This window comes from Schistocerca piceifrons, chromosome 2, assembly GCF_021461385.2.
Source record: "Schistocerca piceifrons isolate TAMUIC-IGC-003096 chromosome 2, iqSchPice1.1, whole genome shotgun sequence".
In the NCBI taxonomy this organism is placed as follows: domain Eukaryota; kingdom Metazoa; phylum Arthropoda; class Insecta; order Orthoptera; family Acrididae; genus Schistocerca; species Schistocerca piceifrons.
In genome coordinates, this window is record NC_060139.1 from 268,620,725 (window position 1) to 268,637,974 (window position 17,250).

The 17,250-nt window shown below is 43.9% G+C and overlaps 1 protein-coding gene across 1 annotated transcript in view; it reads right to left on the minus strand.

The window, feature by feature from the left end:
• LOC124777699 overlaps nt 1-17,250 on the minus strand; it is a 103,068-nt gene that overhangs the window by 62,744 nt on the left and 23,074 nt on the right. Inside the window, exon 4 of the mRNA XM_047253184.1 lies at nt 13,664-13,785. Coding sequence (XP_047109140.1) covers nt 13,664-13,785 — 122 coding nt within the window. The remainder of the gene's footprint in view (nt 1-13,663; nt 13,786-17,250) is intronic.

Genomic DNA, 17,250 nt, shown 5'->3' on the forward strand with positions numbered 1-17,250 from the left:
CAAGTGGGTGGAACTTGAACAGGGAAGGCAACTAGGCAGGTGGAGCACAGGGACTAGTGACAGCTGAGCCCATGGAGGATGTCTTGCAGGGAGGGTCCTCAGCTGCACAGTTCAGAAAAGCTGGTGTTGGCGAGAAGGATTCAGATGTGGCAGTAGCTGAATGCAAGCACATCGTGTTGAGTGGCACATTTGGCAACTAGGTCGTCATGTGTCTCTTCTTCACAAAAAAGAAGGAATGAAGATTAAAGTTTAACATCCCATTGACAATGAGGTTGTTGGCGATTGTGTTCTTTACAGCTTGATACTGGCCATTCATGTGGACGAACAGCTTGTAGGTAGTCATGCTCGTGTAGAATGCTGCAGAACCGTGTCAGCTAAGTTGCTAGATCACATGGCTCTTTTGCAGATGGTCCTGCCTTTGAGAGGGTAGGAGATGCCTATGGCAGAACTGGAGTAGGTGGTAGTAGGGGGATGTATGGGAAGGGTTTGCAACCAGGTGTTTTAAAGGGATTGGAGATATGAGACATGAGGCAAGGGGTTGGGATCAGAGCTGGAACAGAGATGGACAAGGATACTGGTAGATTTGGTGGGTAACAGAAAACCACTGTGGGAGGGGAAGCATATTTCTCATTTCAGAGCAGGGTGATAGGTAGTCGAAACCGTGGTGGAGAACATGATTCAGTTATTCCAGTCCTACTTAGTACTGGACCATGAAGGGGGTGCTCCCTTGTGGTTGGTCCTTGACCTGCCCCTTTCCTAAGGGGCATTTCTAATTGTTAGTTTTGCACAGGCTAAGTTTTGTAAAAGTGTTCCTTCATTCCCTCGAAGTGTATTTTGTTTGCGTCTAACTGTTTTGTTTGTTACCTCTGTGTTGTGAGCACTGATGTGTGTGTCTTGAGTCTGCCTCACTGCCAAAGCATGTCGGACCACCTGGTGGTCCGTTGTCTGGGCTGCTGGTTTCCTAGACTTGAAACTAGCCAATTGTCAGACTGCTGCAATGTTTCACAGAGCCGATGGGCAATCTGTTTTATGTGATCCCTTATCATGGGGATTCCTGATTCCTCATGCAAGGTCCTGGTCAGGTAGTCTCGCAGTAAGTACAAGGTGAGTCACCCCTTGGAGCTGATGAATATGGGTATCAGGTATATTTCTCCACATTGCGGATGTATATTCTAGCATTGGTCAGATCAGTGCTAGATACAGCAATGCTTCCTCCAGACTGTGTAATTATGCTAGATATAGCGTAATTCCACAGTGTGGAGGAAGTATTTATTCCAGATTTAATACGGGGAAAGTATGAGCTTACCCCCAGACCTCACGAATATGTGGCTTCCAGTTCAGATGCCTATCAAGAGTTACCCCTAGATACTTAGCCGTGCAAGACTAGGGGATGGAGCCTCTCATGATTTGCAACAGTTGAAGGTCCACGAGCAATCTACATCATGTTATTGTGACAGCCTGGCTTTTCATGGCATTGAACTTGCGACGCCATTTCATAGCCCAGGCTCCTAGGATATCGCATGCCACCTGTGAATGGCAATGAGTGATGTCGATTGTGTGGGAATGTGTGTAGAGTGTCGTGTCATCTGCATACAATACTAAGGATATTCTGTCTGAGTGCAGTACATCAGCTGTATACAGAGAGTACTCGGCTGTATACAGAGAGTACAGCAGGGGGCCGAGAACTGATCCTTGCAACACTCCAGCACATATAGGCGTATTACTTGAGATGCCATCTTCGCCACAAACAGGGTAAGTCCGGTCATGCAGATGTGCCTGACGTGCAGCATCAGAAACTCCTGTACAAAAAGTTTGTAGAGGAGGCCCTCGTCTCGTGCCAACGTGCAGTCAAAGGCCTTGGAGACATCAAGAAGTATTGCCCCTGAGTATTTCCAATGCTCTAGGCCTTCCATCGTGGCCTCAAAAACACGCAGTAATTGGTGTTGTGTGCTGTGGCTGTGCCAGAAGCCGAACTGCTCTGAGAGAATCAGCCCCCTCCCTGTTCACATGCTCCATGAGCCATTTGATATAAGTTCATTCGAATGCTTTAGACAGAACAGGGAGCAGAGTGATCGGCCGATAGTTTTGAGGAAGCCTCGTGTCTTTGCCTTGCATGGGAATGACATCCACCTCTGTATGTTTCCATGCTTAGGGTAGATGACAGTCCACAGAACGTAATTGAAAGCGTTTGAAGTAGGTCACAGTGCACCAGGTGGGAGTTGTTTCAACATAAGAGCTTCCACCTGGTCACAGCCGCAGGCCTTCCTAGTATTTAAAGAGTGAAGTTGGGCAGCAACTTCCTCCTCAGTGACAGGTTTGATGGCATTACCTGCAAGAAAAATGGACAGCCGTTGTTGTACAATTTGCATGTGCTGCTCATCTAAATCATCCGCTATTGGAGTAAAGTTGTCCACAAAGCAATCAGCCTAGACATTGGCTTTTGCATCAGGTTCACAAACAACTGCTCCGCCGACTTTCAGAGGAGTAAGAAAGTGCCCTTTTGGTAGGAATTGTTAAGTTAGTAGCCAGGCAGAGTCATCTTCAGTGTGAAGCATGGTTACTTTGCCAGCCTAATCATGATTTTGGTGGTTTTCCACTGCCACCATTATTTCGTGGCGCAGCTGATTTAGGTGGCATTTGGTGGCAGAATGGCGTGTAATTTGTCACTCACAAAAAAACCTATTCTTGTCTCAAATGGCTTGTAATACTTCAGGGGGGAACTGGTGCGATCTGTGAGGAGGCCTTTGTGTACCCCTAAGTGTGGCAGCATCTACAGCCCGGAGTGTTTCCACTGTAAGCTGCCTCAATGTCTCGTTTGTACCGATGATATCCGGGTCTGGGATGGCAGCAAGAGAGCCTTGCAGGTCCTCTCTACTGTTCCCAATTTACTCTTCCTCGTTACCACCATAATTCTGATGGCTCCACACCATCATTTTCTATATCGAAAATGAATTTAAGATAGTCAGACGAGAGAGCCACTCGACTTGTTGTAGTAGTGAGGTGTCTGACACCCCTCACCACTGCAATGTCGAGCATGTTAGGGCAGATGCGTGCATTGTTTGGCTAATGCATCAGGTCATACGGCCCTAGAACTATTACGTTGTGCTGCCAAATTACACACAGTAAATGGCAACCACTGTTGCTTGTTATGCTGGAGTGCCACTCAGCGAGTTTTGCACTAAAGTCTTTCACAATAAAAAGTTTACTGTGCAGAGACAGTAACTGCAAAACCTCTGGATTCTAGTAGTCTTCCAGGAGGCCTATAAACTGCAATGAACACAATCCAACCTGACGTCATTTCTACTGCAATAGCAGTGGTCTCGATTGTTGTTAGTTGTGGGAGCTGCACAAAATACAGTTTGAGTGAGGTCTTAATGTAGACGGTAGTACCAACTCCCACTGTAAGCCTATTAGTGCAGTGACAAATTAAATTTGCTACTGCACATGGATGCCAGATTTTAGGAAGGTTTCCTGGACAAGGCAGATATCAATTGCCTCGTCACATAGGAACTGCTGGAACTCTCCTACTTGGGAACATATGCTGTATGCATTCCATGTGCATATGGTTAGGCCATGAACCATCTTAGACATGGTGTGCCTGTGTTGCCTGTTAGTGGGTGGCTGCAAGGGTTGTCTGCACTGCTGTCACAAGGATGGTTGGAAGATTTTGGAGCAGCTCTTTGATGGTTTTCAGGAGAGAGTAAATCGCATCTCTTAAATAATCATGATTTGCGCCAGTTTCCTCATTTGTAGAGGCATTTACATTTCACGAGTGTTCCGTCCCCAATACATTTCCATGAATGTCTACCACAGTCTGTTGGGCAGCCACACGTTCCCTATTTAGTCCACACCTGACAACAACTTCTCTAGTGGAGGTGTGTGCAGCATTGTGCCTCATCTGACCAATTCTGGAATAAATGGCTGTAGTGTGAGCCAACGATATGTGTAGTGGATGGGTGCCAGGAGGTGCCGTATTAAAACTCGGCGAGAACTTTCCAAATGATTTATTGTTTCCAACCACAGTGCCCTCATACACCTCAGTCTATTTCACAGGGCCCTGCAATGCTGAGGCAGCACCTCAGTGGCCCATGCAATGCAATGCTGTGTCGAGCTGGCCTTTTATGCCGGCGGAGCTGTGGCATCGTCAGGATGCCGCAGTTGACTCAGCGGTCTGCGTCCCTGCCGACTCAGCTGTCCCTATCCTCGTTGCCTTCGCACTGCACCAAGGAGCCACTGAGCGGCCTACTGACAACTGCAACATGGTCCACGCCGTGTTCCCTAGCCAGCATGGCTTAGGACGCGGTGACGACAAGCGCCCATGATCTGGCGTCCAAATCTGTGGCCCTTGCCTCGGGATGCCTCTGGCATGTGTTGGCACCCAGGACGACTGACCACGGTAGCGAGCCGTGGAGTGGCCCACCACTGGCTGGCTGGCTATGGAACCACGTCGCCCTCAGGGGGTCGAACCAATGACCAGCCGTGAACTGGAATGCTGGAACCCCATCTGCTGCTGTGTGTAGCCGGTGGTGTGACATGCCCCGCCACGTAGGAGAGCTGCCACACTTGAATGAATCTCGTTAGAAAACAGCACCAATTTATACTCGGCTGTGCACCTCTGTTTTGCCAATTGCGCCGCTTCGCGTCACGTACTCATAACACACTAGGTTGGCCAGTGGGCCCCTTCTGCCTGCAACGTGAGCCATGCAAACTGCTGCGTGTGCCTTCTCCGGCAGTTCTACGCCCCTGTGGCCTCTGTTTGCTTTGCAACTGCTGATATGTGTAACCCACTGCAATCCGGCCAACATCTGGCTGTAACGTGTGCTCAGAATATTGCACAAAGCTAACTTTCCATGTCCTAAACGGTGGTGCCGCTACATTATTCCCCTCTTCGGAAAGATCCGGTTCCCGGGTCGACCATTAACTAGCTCTTAACTTGTTTGGGTCGGCACCTATGGCATACTTCCTTACTACTAGAAAACTTAAATGTGGTCTAGTGCCCTCTTAAAACCATGACATGAAACCAAATGTAAAAATTCCTTACTGGACGACCACTGATCGATCAGCCCCTTACCTACTCGTCTCAATCCACTGGCACTTGGACTACCCTTGGTTCAATTTTGGAATTAGCTCTCCGCCTGATCAGAAAGAAAACAACACATAACAGAGTTAAGGCTGCGATGACACTTGGCACAGAGGTGCTCAAAATGATTGTTATTTGCCGTTGCCTTTCCCTGTACTGAGCGACATGTTGAACAAGCTGTTCTGCTGATATGTGCCCCTCTTGCTCTAAAATGAATTGGCTTAGGGATCTCAACAGATCTGGCTCCAGAGTTTGATTTAACAAGGTCAGATTCTGCCTTGGCAAAACTCTAAAGTGGCTTCTGGCCAGTACAGCGGTGGCTGCGCAATATTCAATTGGGTGACTCCTGAAATTGACACTGGCAGGTGGAAGGTTGGTCCTATTATGTTCCCCTTAGTTCCACTGGTTAAATTTCCGCTCCCCTCGAGCTCTATACGTTTCGCTTCTGAAAATGCTCCCCGCTCAAAAGAACTTGCTACTACTACTAAATTCTCGTACATGGAGAAGATCCAGTCCATTCCGACCCATTGCAAGCTCAATTTTGGCTCCACGATGTCCCTTGGACAGTCAATTCATTTTCCCCTGGCTAAAAATAACTGCACCATGCGCATGTCCCATATTTGTAGCTTCATAGATTTTCCTCCAACATTCACTATTTTTGATCCAAACTCAACACCAATTGTGTGACTACTTTCATCCTTAAATTTACATTATATGAACTGGTGCAATAAACACGACTTTCCTGGCCCAGCACTGTCGATAACTAAAAATTTAAACACCGTTCAACACATATTTATTATGGCTTTGCCACAAAATTTACTCCGACGCATTTATCTATCCAGAACTGCGTTTGATTTCTCCTCCAACAACACTCCACATACGTCAGACGCCACACTTCCCTTTTCAGTGACCTGAGACAGGGATCACCATCACCCTTCCTCCCTCATCGAAAGACTAAAATCCCTAGCAGACTCAAAATACACGAAAACATTTATAAAACACAATGCCTAATTAATCTATGCAAACCCAATGATACATAACCAGAAAAACAACAAAAACTATGAATACTCTACTACTTTCTGGATCGCAAAGCATACTGTACTTCATGCTGTACTCTATATTCCTGGTTTTCTCTGTGCTTAGCACCTCTCTTCACTCTCTCTTTCTTCCTCTTTCCTTCCTGTGACACGCCTGGCATCACATCCAGGCAACCCTTAAATGGCCGTAACTGCCCAATGTGTACTATCGTCGTTCCAGTTGGCAGCTGAAGCTTAACATTAACAGGGGATGTGGTTTCAACAACTTGGTATGGCTCTTGATACCTTGTGAGGAACTTCTTTGTTTTCCATTTTTGCGTATAGGTACGGGACAGCATTACTCATTGCTCCACTCTATACTGTGGTAAACTTCCTTTCCACTTAACTGCGTCTTCCTGCCTTTGCAAAGCCGTTGTATTCGCCTTTTGTACTCGTTTCCAAACATCCCGAATTGTCCTTGCAAATTGACGTACAGATTCACCAGTACTTCCTTTCTGTAGCTTCACTAAATCAAATGGTGATGGCATTTTTCACCTGTACACTACCCCATATGGAGACAAACCGGTATTTGTATGGGCTTTTGCATTGTATGCGCATACAATATGCTTCAAATACTCGTCCCACTGATGGTGATGAGAATGATCTTAAGAACTCAGCATCTTCCCGATTGTTCTGTGGACCCGTTCTGTCCTTCCGTTGGCCTGTGGATGCAACGCACTCATCCTCAACTTCTTTACATTCAACAGTTTACACAGTTCCTTCATTAAATCCTACATGAAGTTGGTCCCTTGGTCAGTAATTATTGTTTCCAGTGCACCAAACTTAAAATCCAGTTGTTTACTAACGCTTGCGCGACCATTGCTGTCTGTTGATTTGGCATAGCCACCATCTCCACATACCTCGAAAAATGGTCTGTTATTGTGAGAACGAATCTGTTCCCCAATGGTGTTCGCCTAAAAGGTCGTAAGACATCAATCCCCAGCAAAGAGAATGGACATGTCGCTTCCAGTAATCGTTGTAGCTGTATCTGTTTCCGAGTCAAATCTGCTCTCTGCGCACATGGTATACAATTCTTGACATACTGATCTACATCTCCTATTCTACCTTTCCACCAATACCTCTCCGCCACTCTCCTATTAGTCGCTCTACACCCTCCATGACCAGATAACACGTGATCATGTGCTTCCTTTAAAACCTCATCATTCAACTTCGCTGGCACTACTACCCTTGGCCCTAACTTCGTTTCCCTGCACAGAAGACTGTCGTACATGTTAAATTGTGGCTGTGTCCGATACAATTTACAATTGTTGTCAGTGTCCTGTAATTCTTGCCATACCGCTAGGTCATAACCTATGACTTCTACTTTTGCCACCTTCCTACTTAGTGCATCTGCATTACCGTGCTTCTTCCCAGGCTTGTGCACCACCTCTTAGTTGAATTCACCAAGCCTCACAGCCCATCAAGCGAATCTAGTGGATGGATCCTTCAACCCCAACTACCTGTTCAATGCAGCATGATCTGTCACTACCCGAAATCTTCTCCCTTTAAATAACATTTAAAATATGTGATTCTATAGATTATGCTAAGCATCTCCCTCTTAGTTGTTGAGTAATTCCTCTCTGCTGCATTCAATTGCCTAGACGCATAGGCTACAGGATGTTCTTTCCCATCAACTCCCTGACCAAGAACACACCCTAATGCTTGATTCGATGCATCGCATGCTAGTATAAACTCCTTTTCAAAATCAGGAAGCACAAGAACCAGACTTGATGTTAACAGTTCTTTCAGTTTATCAAACACTTTCTGACACTCTTCTGTCCATTCAACTTTCACATCCTTCCGTAACAATCGCGTCAACAGCTGTGCTAAATCTGCAAAACCCTTCACGAACTTTCAATAGAAATTGCAGATTCCGATGAATGACTGCACTTCCTTAACTGTTTTCGGTTCCCGAAAATCCCTTACAGCCTGTACCAACCTCGGATCTGTTTGCACTGCGTCCTTACTGATAATATGATCCAAATATTTTACTTCTTCTAATGCTAAATGACACTTCTCCAGGCTCAACATCAAACGAGCTGATCTTAACCTCATAAAGACTTCCCTTAACTGCTGTCTGTGTTGCTCCATACTACTTCAAAACACCATAATGTCATCCAAATAGATCACACACTGCTGGGTTTCAAACCCCTCAAGACACTATCTAGCAACCTCTGAAACGTTGCCAGAGCGTTTTTCAAACCGAATGGCATTCTAATGTGCTGGTAATGGTCTCCAGGTGTAGAGAAAGCAGTTTTCGGATGATCCTCTGGAGCCACCTGTAACTGATGTAACCACTTGTCAAATCCATCATAGAAAAGTACTGGCACTGTCCTAAGTGATCCTAAGTCTCCTTTATGTTTGGAATGGGGTATGCGTACATTACAGTCTTATTATTGAGGTATCGGTAGTCACAACAGAACCTGTATTTCTTAGTTCCATCTGTAGATTTTTTAGGCACAACGACAATGTCCGCTCCCCAGCAACTATTACTATGCTCTATAATACCGTCTGCAAGCTGCTGATCAATCAAATCCTCCACAATCAGCTGCAAATACCTCGGTATTCTAGGTGCTTCATTCCCTGTTGGTATCCTGTGTTGAACTAAAGGAGTTGCTGGTAACGGAACTTGTGGAAAAAACAAATCCTCAAATTCCCACAATAATTCTTCCATATGTTCTCTTTCTGCTCCTTTCAAATGCTTAATTTTGACATGCACTGCAGTTCTATCGCCAGTTAGTGGTTGATCGCTTCGCCTACCTCTCGAACACCATTCTTCATCATCTGGCACATCCAAATTTGCTACTAAAACTCTTTTCCACAAATTCACGTCTGCAGCGCTAAAATTATCCACATTCAGGGGAACCACTCGCCCGTCGTTCCCCTCTTGTACGTGTACAACACTACATTTCCCAAAACAACCTAGTGAACCCAAAACTTCATTATCCTCCAGTGGTTCAATAACACCTTCTGTACCCACAGGTAGATTTGACTCCACACTTACCCAAAGCGACTTCCCAGTGCTACTAGACACACACTCATGCGAATTAAGCTTCAAATGGCTCTGAGCACTATGGGACTAACATCTGAGGTCATCAGTCGCCTAGAACTTAGAACTACTTAAACCTAACTAACCTAAGGATATCACACACATCCATGCCTGAGGCAGGAAGTGAACCTGTGACCGTAGACTGAAGCACCTAGAACCGCTTGGCCACACTGGCTGGCTTGTGAATTAAGACTTAATGCTAATGTACACGCTTCAGTTGGTTTGTTCATTACATTGAACGCCCCTCGTGACAGCTCTGCATTGACAACAGTTTCCCGTAGGTGAAATAACATTCCAACAAGTTCCACAGTTCGTTGTCCAAGGTCAATTTTGGCATGATGTTGATGCAAGAAGTCTACTCCTAGGATCATGTCGTATTCCTCGCTTACCCATGGTACTACCTCCATGCATGCATTAAATCGGACTTTTTCTATTCGAAGGTCAACTGTCACCGAGTCCAAAGGCGTGACCTCCTTATCCCCCACTCCACGCAACCTATAAGGTGGTGGGTCAAGCTTCCTTCGTCCCATTATATTCTCAGTAGCCACTGACACTTGTGCCCCTGTATCCAACAAAATCTTAAACTTTTTAGTTCCTATGGATCCTACCACTACTGTTTGCCTCTCGTGTGACCCTGTTGCCACGTCTATTTCCTCACATCGAATTGCTAGCTGAATGGTTGAATACAAATCTTTCGGAGTCCCTTCACGCACTTTCTGTGAGATATGTACCGGTAACCCTCTCAAAAATACATCAAGTGCCCTCTGCTCGGCCTCCTGCAACAGGACACTATTTGCTTCATCGCTCTGACCCAACTCGTAAGTATACTCATTAATTTCCCTTATCCTGTCAGCAAATTTCTCCATCATCTCCCCCCGTCTCTTTGTCATTGTACTTAACCTCTCTCTAAAGTACCGAGCGCTATTCTGTTTTTTGTACCTTCGTAAAATCCATTCCTTTAACAGCTTAAACTGTCCTGCCTTCCTTAAGGCCTCAGAACACCTTACATATGTCTTCGCTTCAGTCATTAATCTATTCTTGGCTATATGTAACAACTGCTCATCAGACCAACCATTCACCACCACTGAAATTTCCAAGTCCTCCACAAACGAACACACATCGTCAGATGCCTTGCCAGAAAACAGAATAATCAAACTCGCGGCAGCTGGATCAATCTCTTGCACCCTAGGCAACAACGACTGATCAGATGCGGTTTCCCGTTCACTTCTAGATGTTAATTCATTTCTCAACTGCATATTGTCTGCTGCCAATTATGCTACTGTTTCCAACAAAATCTGTACCGCTTCTGGTTCTGACACACCTTGCTTCCATGGCTCTGCCATTCCCAGTTAGTCCCGAAACAAAACATTTAAGTACAAGAACAACCTGACTTCCTACAGCTCCATATCATCACACTCAGTATCATCATAAACCAATACAAAAGTAATTAAATGCCATGAGAAAAAAATAAATCTTACTGCCTCAAATACACTAACACTTACTCTGACAACAAAAAACACTATGCCCACTCAAAACACCTACAACGTGGCTTGCCAGGAGTCACACTTGAAAAAACAAAAAAACAAAAAAACCAAAAAAAATCAATCCAGTGTGTTGGAAGCCAGGACGACTGCCCGTGGTAACGAGCCGTGGAGTGGCTTGCCGCTGGCTGGCTGGCCACGGACCCCGCATCGGCACCAGGGGGTAGAACCAATGACCCGCCGTGGACTGGAATGCTGGTGCCCCATCTGCTGCTGTGTGTAGCCATTAGTGTGACATGCCCCGCCGTCCAGGAGAGTTGCCACACTTGAATGAATCTCGTTAGATTGCACCATGCAACTACAATCTGGCCCGCACCTGGCTGTAACTTGTGCTCAGAATATTGCACAGAACTAACTTTCTCTATCCTGAATGGTGGCGCCACGACATATGGATAACCACATCAACACACTCCAGTGTCTTCAAAAAGAGCCCTCCGTGCAGCACTACAACCCCAGATGGATTATCCAGTGCAGCAGTTGCATGATCCAGCTGAAGGGCAACCTCTTAAACAAAGAATCAAGGCAGCACATTCTTTTTATGATAATTGTGCACGATCAAATAATGAAAACATTAGCTCCCTTGGTTAGCAATTGTGCTGGATGCCAAGTACAAAATGACCTGATCTGTTACATGAAGAAAAACTCAAGCAGCATTGATTGGTAAAAACACTGACATACCAAATGATATACTCAAGGAAAGGAAAACATCCCAAACCGTCAAGACATTATAAACAGCCAAGACCAAAGTAACAAGAAACTCCTGAAGCCAAGGGCAAAATGCAACACATTGGCACTTCAAACTAAAGGATACCATGAAGATCCTACCAGAAAGGGGGAGCAAAATGTGCGGCATTGATTCCAACCTGCTGACCTGTGTTTTTTACGGTGGCGTGTGAGCCATAACCATTAGCATGTTTTTCCATATATGACTGTGCTGGTACAGCCTGAGTGGGGTGGGAGGGGGGGGGGGGGGGTTGGGGGGAAGAGGGGGATGGTTGGCACAGTTTCCCCATGCAACATTACTAAAACTAAGGCCAGGAGTGACTCGTCTGGCCAGAGCCTTAGTGGTGCACTGTTTAGTATCGGCCTATTGGAATGCGTCACACCCGCAATAGCTAGCAAGATGCATTTGGGTGCAAATGCAGCACTGAGGCATTTCCTCTGGCTTTGCTTTGCATTCATGATTTTCATGTGACCTAGCACGTTTCATGTATTTGGGCAGCAAGTGCAAAATCTTGCTACATGATTCAGGCCTTGGCACCAAAGACATAGTGTTCTTTGGCCCTTGCTGCAAAGTTTTCTACTTGTATTCCAGTGATGTTTGCAATGCTTTTGCCCTGGAATACTTTCCTGTTTTCAATATTATCTATTAGAATTTTCATAAACACCTGAGTCCATTTATTTGCACAAGGTGTTTCAAATGGGAGACCGATCTGATGCCAAAACCTAATTTTTCCAGCTTCTCTTTGAGCTTGGCTGGGTCCATTTCAGAAGGTAGTTTGCAAAAGCTTGAGCAGTTTGAGTGGTTATGACAAATGTGCATAGTATGGCAGACCTTGGGTCTTAGCCACACCCATGACCACATGGAAATGCTCTCTAGATTTAACAGTGACCTTACAAGTATCTCAGTACACTGTTTTAATTGCGACAAGAGACTTGGACTGGACTACATTATATAAGAGCTGCTGGAAACTCATAAAATCACTTGACCATATCATAACAATAGGAGGAGGAGTGGCCATCTTTGGTCTACTTGGTTGTATGTTACTATCATCTGTTAGTGTGTCTGTGTGAGCACAGCTGCCCTGCCAGTGTGCTTCCTGGTCGCACTTGGAAGCCATCCTCAGTGGTGAGGTCACCCTTGGCTGCCTTCATGTTCATAGCAGAGCCCTTCTTCTGTCTGTACACCTTAGGCGCTTTGGTTTTTGAGGCGGCAGGCTTCTTGATGGAGATTTCCTTGGAAGACACTGCAGGTCGCTTCCCAGAGGATGCGTCCGCGTCACATTGTCCCCTTGCGGCTGCCTCCATCTCCCTCACTGTCTGATTCCCCCCTTCAGGAATGCCAGACTTTTACTCACCACAGCTGTAATCACAGCAGCCTCAGGAGCCCCAGTGTAGCTAGTAACTGTGACATTCACGTGAGACAGGTGTCTCATCCATGATGCAGCTTTTGCTCGCACTGGCAGTCTAGGGGGCAGGTGTCAAGAGGAAACAGCTAGTGTATGTCAGTGGCTTCTCCCCTACATCAAAAGTGTGTGCTGTGTGGTGTCCGGGAGCAAGCTTCCACCCACTACACTCACTGTGTTATGGACAGAGTTGTTTGCATGTGCGACTGAAGCCATGTCCACCAACATATTGCTCTTCGCGTTAGCATCCCTAACTTGCACTGACTGGTCCTTGGGTGTATGATAAATGAGTGGAGAGACAAGGCACAGGAGATCTGTATCTGGACAAGGTGGTGAAGGTAATATCAGTCTGCGGAGGCCTCAGCGAGACCCTTGGCATATTTAGAGGTGACTGCTTCTCACTGCAGATGTGACAACCAGGGTGACAATGCTGTATTGAAGGGACTTCTTTTCCTCCTTATTCTTCATCCCCTTCCCTGTTCCACTCCAGCTTCACATGTGCTTTCTACCCCCCACCCCTCAGTGCCTCCTCTATATGGTGAGTAACTATCTATTCTGTTTCATATCTTTGCTTTATCATGTTCTTTCAACATCTTTGTTTAAGTAGTATATATTACTTTTTAAATATTATAAATTCCTGTTTGACTGACATTCCTACAGTTTGCTGTAAAACAAACAAAAATTAGATGGACATCATTCATTATTTTAAGTGAATTTCTTACTACATTACCACTGTCATTGCCTCCAATTATAATTTTCCTTTCTGAACAAACTGCTAACTTATTACTTACAACAGTGAAGTCCTGTAGCACAGCAATGAGCTGCATCAAATTTCAGAAAACAGTTGGGTGGTAGCTGTCCATAAACTTCAGCTTCTGGACATACAACTCCTGTACACTCAAAAGAAACACCACTGTAAAACAATAATTTATCTGTAAGTACTTAGCATGATGAGTAAATTAGGATTTGGGTATAGGTATACACAATAATTTAAAAAATGCATGAGAAGTTAATTTAGTAGTGATGATATCATAAAGGATCACCAGAGGATACAAAACTGACTAAACTCGTGTACTGGTATCGCCAATGAAACTCATGAAATGTTGAAATCGGTGTGTAGTGATAATATTGTAACTCTGAAGATTGTTTGTAGTTGGTACAGGCAATTTAAAAATGGAAATGAGTTTGTAGAAAATGAGCAACATTCAGGACGTCCATCAATCTCAAAAAACAGGAGAAAACATGCAAAAAATTTTCAAAAATTGTTTGTTCAAAGAAGTGAATAACTATCTGAGAGGTAACTAAAGAACTTAGCATCACATATACGTCTGTGCAAAGCATTTTGACTGATGGTTTGCAAATGAAATGAGTTAGTGTAAAATGTGTTCCCAGACTTTTGAGTGATGAACAGAAGGAAAATCATGTGTCAGTTTGCATGGAGTTGATGGATCATCTTCATCCAGATTTGGACTTCATTTCCAAAACTGTAACTGGAGATGGGACCCTATTTGTCCTAAAAAGGTATGTCAGTCAAAATCAAATATCAAAGTGATGCTCAGTGTTTTTTTTTATATTGAGGGCATAGTGTGATTAGAGTTTGGTCCTAGGGGAACAATTGTAAATGCCAAATTTTACAGGGGTGTACAGCAACATTTTCAAAATGATGGGCAAAGAAAGACACAAGAAAAATGGGACAATGGTTTCCTTCTTCATCACAAAATGCCATGCCACATCTTTCTTTGGATTAATGAGTTTTTGTTGGAAAAAGTGCTCCCGTCTGTCCACATCCACCTTACTCACCACATTTAGCATCATGCAACTTCTGGTTTTCCCAAAAATTAAAACTGTGCTTAAAGGGAAACATTTCTACACCATTACTGACATTGAGAGGACCATGACAGAGCAGATGAATGCCCTTCTAAAAGAAGCCTTCCGGAAATGCTTATGGTCATGCATTCATCTCTGGGATAAGTGTATTACTAGCCAAGGACAATATTTTAAAATAGATTAAGTCAAATTCCAGGTAAGTTTATTACTTTGTTTCTAATAAAATTATTCACTGTATTTTTTTGATCATACATTTTATTGATTATAGGACTGAAGCTCAATGTCAGTTGCATAGCAAGTAGTAATATTCATTGCAAACAGGCCTCTGTCAACTGATAACATCCTCATGGACGAATAAGTGAATTAATATTAGTGTAACTATGTAAACAATATGCAAGCAGTAATAGAATAACTGTAGCTAGTTAACTAAAAAGAAGGACCTGTGCTTTTTTAATTACTTTTTAAATGATTTTTATTTTTTTTTAAGTAAAAGCTTTCTTTCTTATTTTACTTGGTTGAATTTAGCATGAATAAGCTAAACAGTACACAGAATGAAACTTCCTGGCAGATTAAAACTGTGTGCCCGACCGAGACTCGAACTCGGGACCTTTGCCTTTCGCGGGCAAGTGCTCTACCAACTGAGCTACCGAAGCACGACTCACGCCCGGTACTCACAGCTTTACTTCTGCCAGTACCTCGTCTCCTACCTTCCAAACTTTACAGAAGCTCTCCTGCGAACCTTGCAGAACTAGCACTCCTGAAAGAAAGGATATTGCGGAGACATGGCTTAGCCACAGCCTGGGGGATGTTTCCAGAATGAGATTTTCACTCTGCAGCGGAGTGTGCGCTGATATGAAACTTCCTGGCAGATTAAAACTGTGTGCCCGACCGAGACTCGAACTCGGGACCTTTGCCTTTCGCGGGCAAGTGCTCTACCAACTGAGCTACCGAAGCACTTGCCCGCGAAAGGCAAAGGTCCCGAGTTTGAGTCTCGTTCGGGCACACAGTTTTAATCTGCCAGGAAGTTTCATATCAGCGCACACTCCGCTGCAGAGTGAAAATCTCATTCTGGAGTACACAGAATGTTAATTATTTATGCAGTTTATAACAGTTCCTTTTTTCATTAGTGCTTAATCTGCCTTGTTTGACATTCTGTTTCTTGAAAGGCCTGTTTCATGATGAAGTCTATGTAATATGCAGAATGAATTAAGGAAAGCATGAAATGAGCAAAGAGTAACAGGACAGAGAAAAGCCACAATGAAAGAGTATGGAGGCTGTACTGAATATACAGGAATTAAACAAGGTTAACAGTGCATGTTCATAGATATTAAAAAGATTACTGAAGCATAGAAAAGAGAGGAGTGGGAAGTAGGTGAGGAGAAAAAAAACTGAGAGACAAGGATTTTCACTAAACCAGATAGAGATGATAAAGTATTTGAAAAGAGAAATGGGTAGGTTAAAGTTGAATATAGCAGGAAATTGCAAAGAGTGGTGGTTTAGCAAAGAGAGGTTTCTAGTCAGCTGAGTACAGGGTTGCCACCACAATATCAAATAGAGATAAAACAGGTGAAAGGTCTAATAATGAATGAGAAACTGGGTATGCAGGTAGATTAATAGGAACAGCATAGTAAACAACTTATGACAACCAAGACTGAAACAAAGCTAAGGCCAACCACATTACCGCTAGTCCATGGCTGGTGAGGAGACTGAAAAAAATTGAGATGAAGTGAAAGAAGTCATTCAGTATGTTAACTAAGATGATATGTTCATTCTAAGGAGAAACTGTAATTTGATAATAGGAAAAGATGGAGACAGCAAAATAGTATGAGAACACAGACTAGACGAAGTGAACAACAAGGGAAGGTGTCTTGTAGAATTTTACCTAGTGCACTGTTTAATCATTACAAACACTTGGTTTAAGAATAATGAAAGAAGGTTGTATGTGTAGAAGACAGAAAAGATTTCAGGTAGAGTGTGTCAATGGTAAGACAGAAATTTGGAAACTAGATTTTAAACTGCAAAACATTTCCAGGAGCAGGTGTGAATTCTTGCCATAATTTAGCATACATGAATTACAGTTTGAAACTGAAGAACTTGCAGATAGGTAGAAAATCATGGAGATGGGACCTGGGTATGTTGAAATAACCCAAGTTTGTTGAGACTTTCAAAGCAAGTATTAGCCAACTACTGACTGAATTAGGGGTAAGGAACAAAACAGAATATGAATAAGTAGCTTTGAGAGATGAAATAATGAAGTAGGCAGAAGAAAAAATAGTGAGACAGAAAAAACCCAAGTGGGAGTCTATAAATAACACCTGAGGTAACAAATTTAATTGACAAAAGGAGAAATAAAAATTCTGCAAAAAAAAAAAGGAAAAGTACAGATGTCTAAAGTTTAGTCTGACCAAAAAGAGACCTAGGATGGGTCATGTAAGTGATATATAGGCTATCTCCTTTGTAGACTGACTGCACATCCCCAGTATTCTACCGATAAACCAAAGTTTGCCATGTGCTTTATGCATGAGAGAGGCTATGTGATCATTTGATTTCA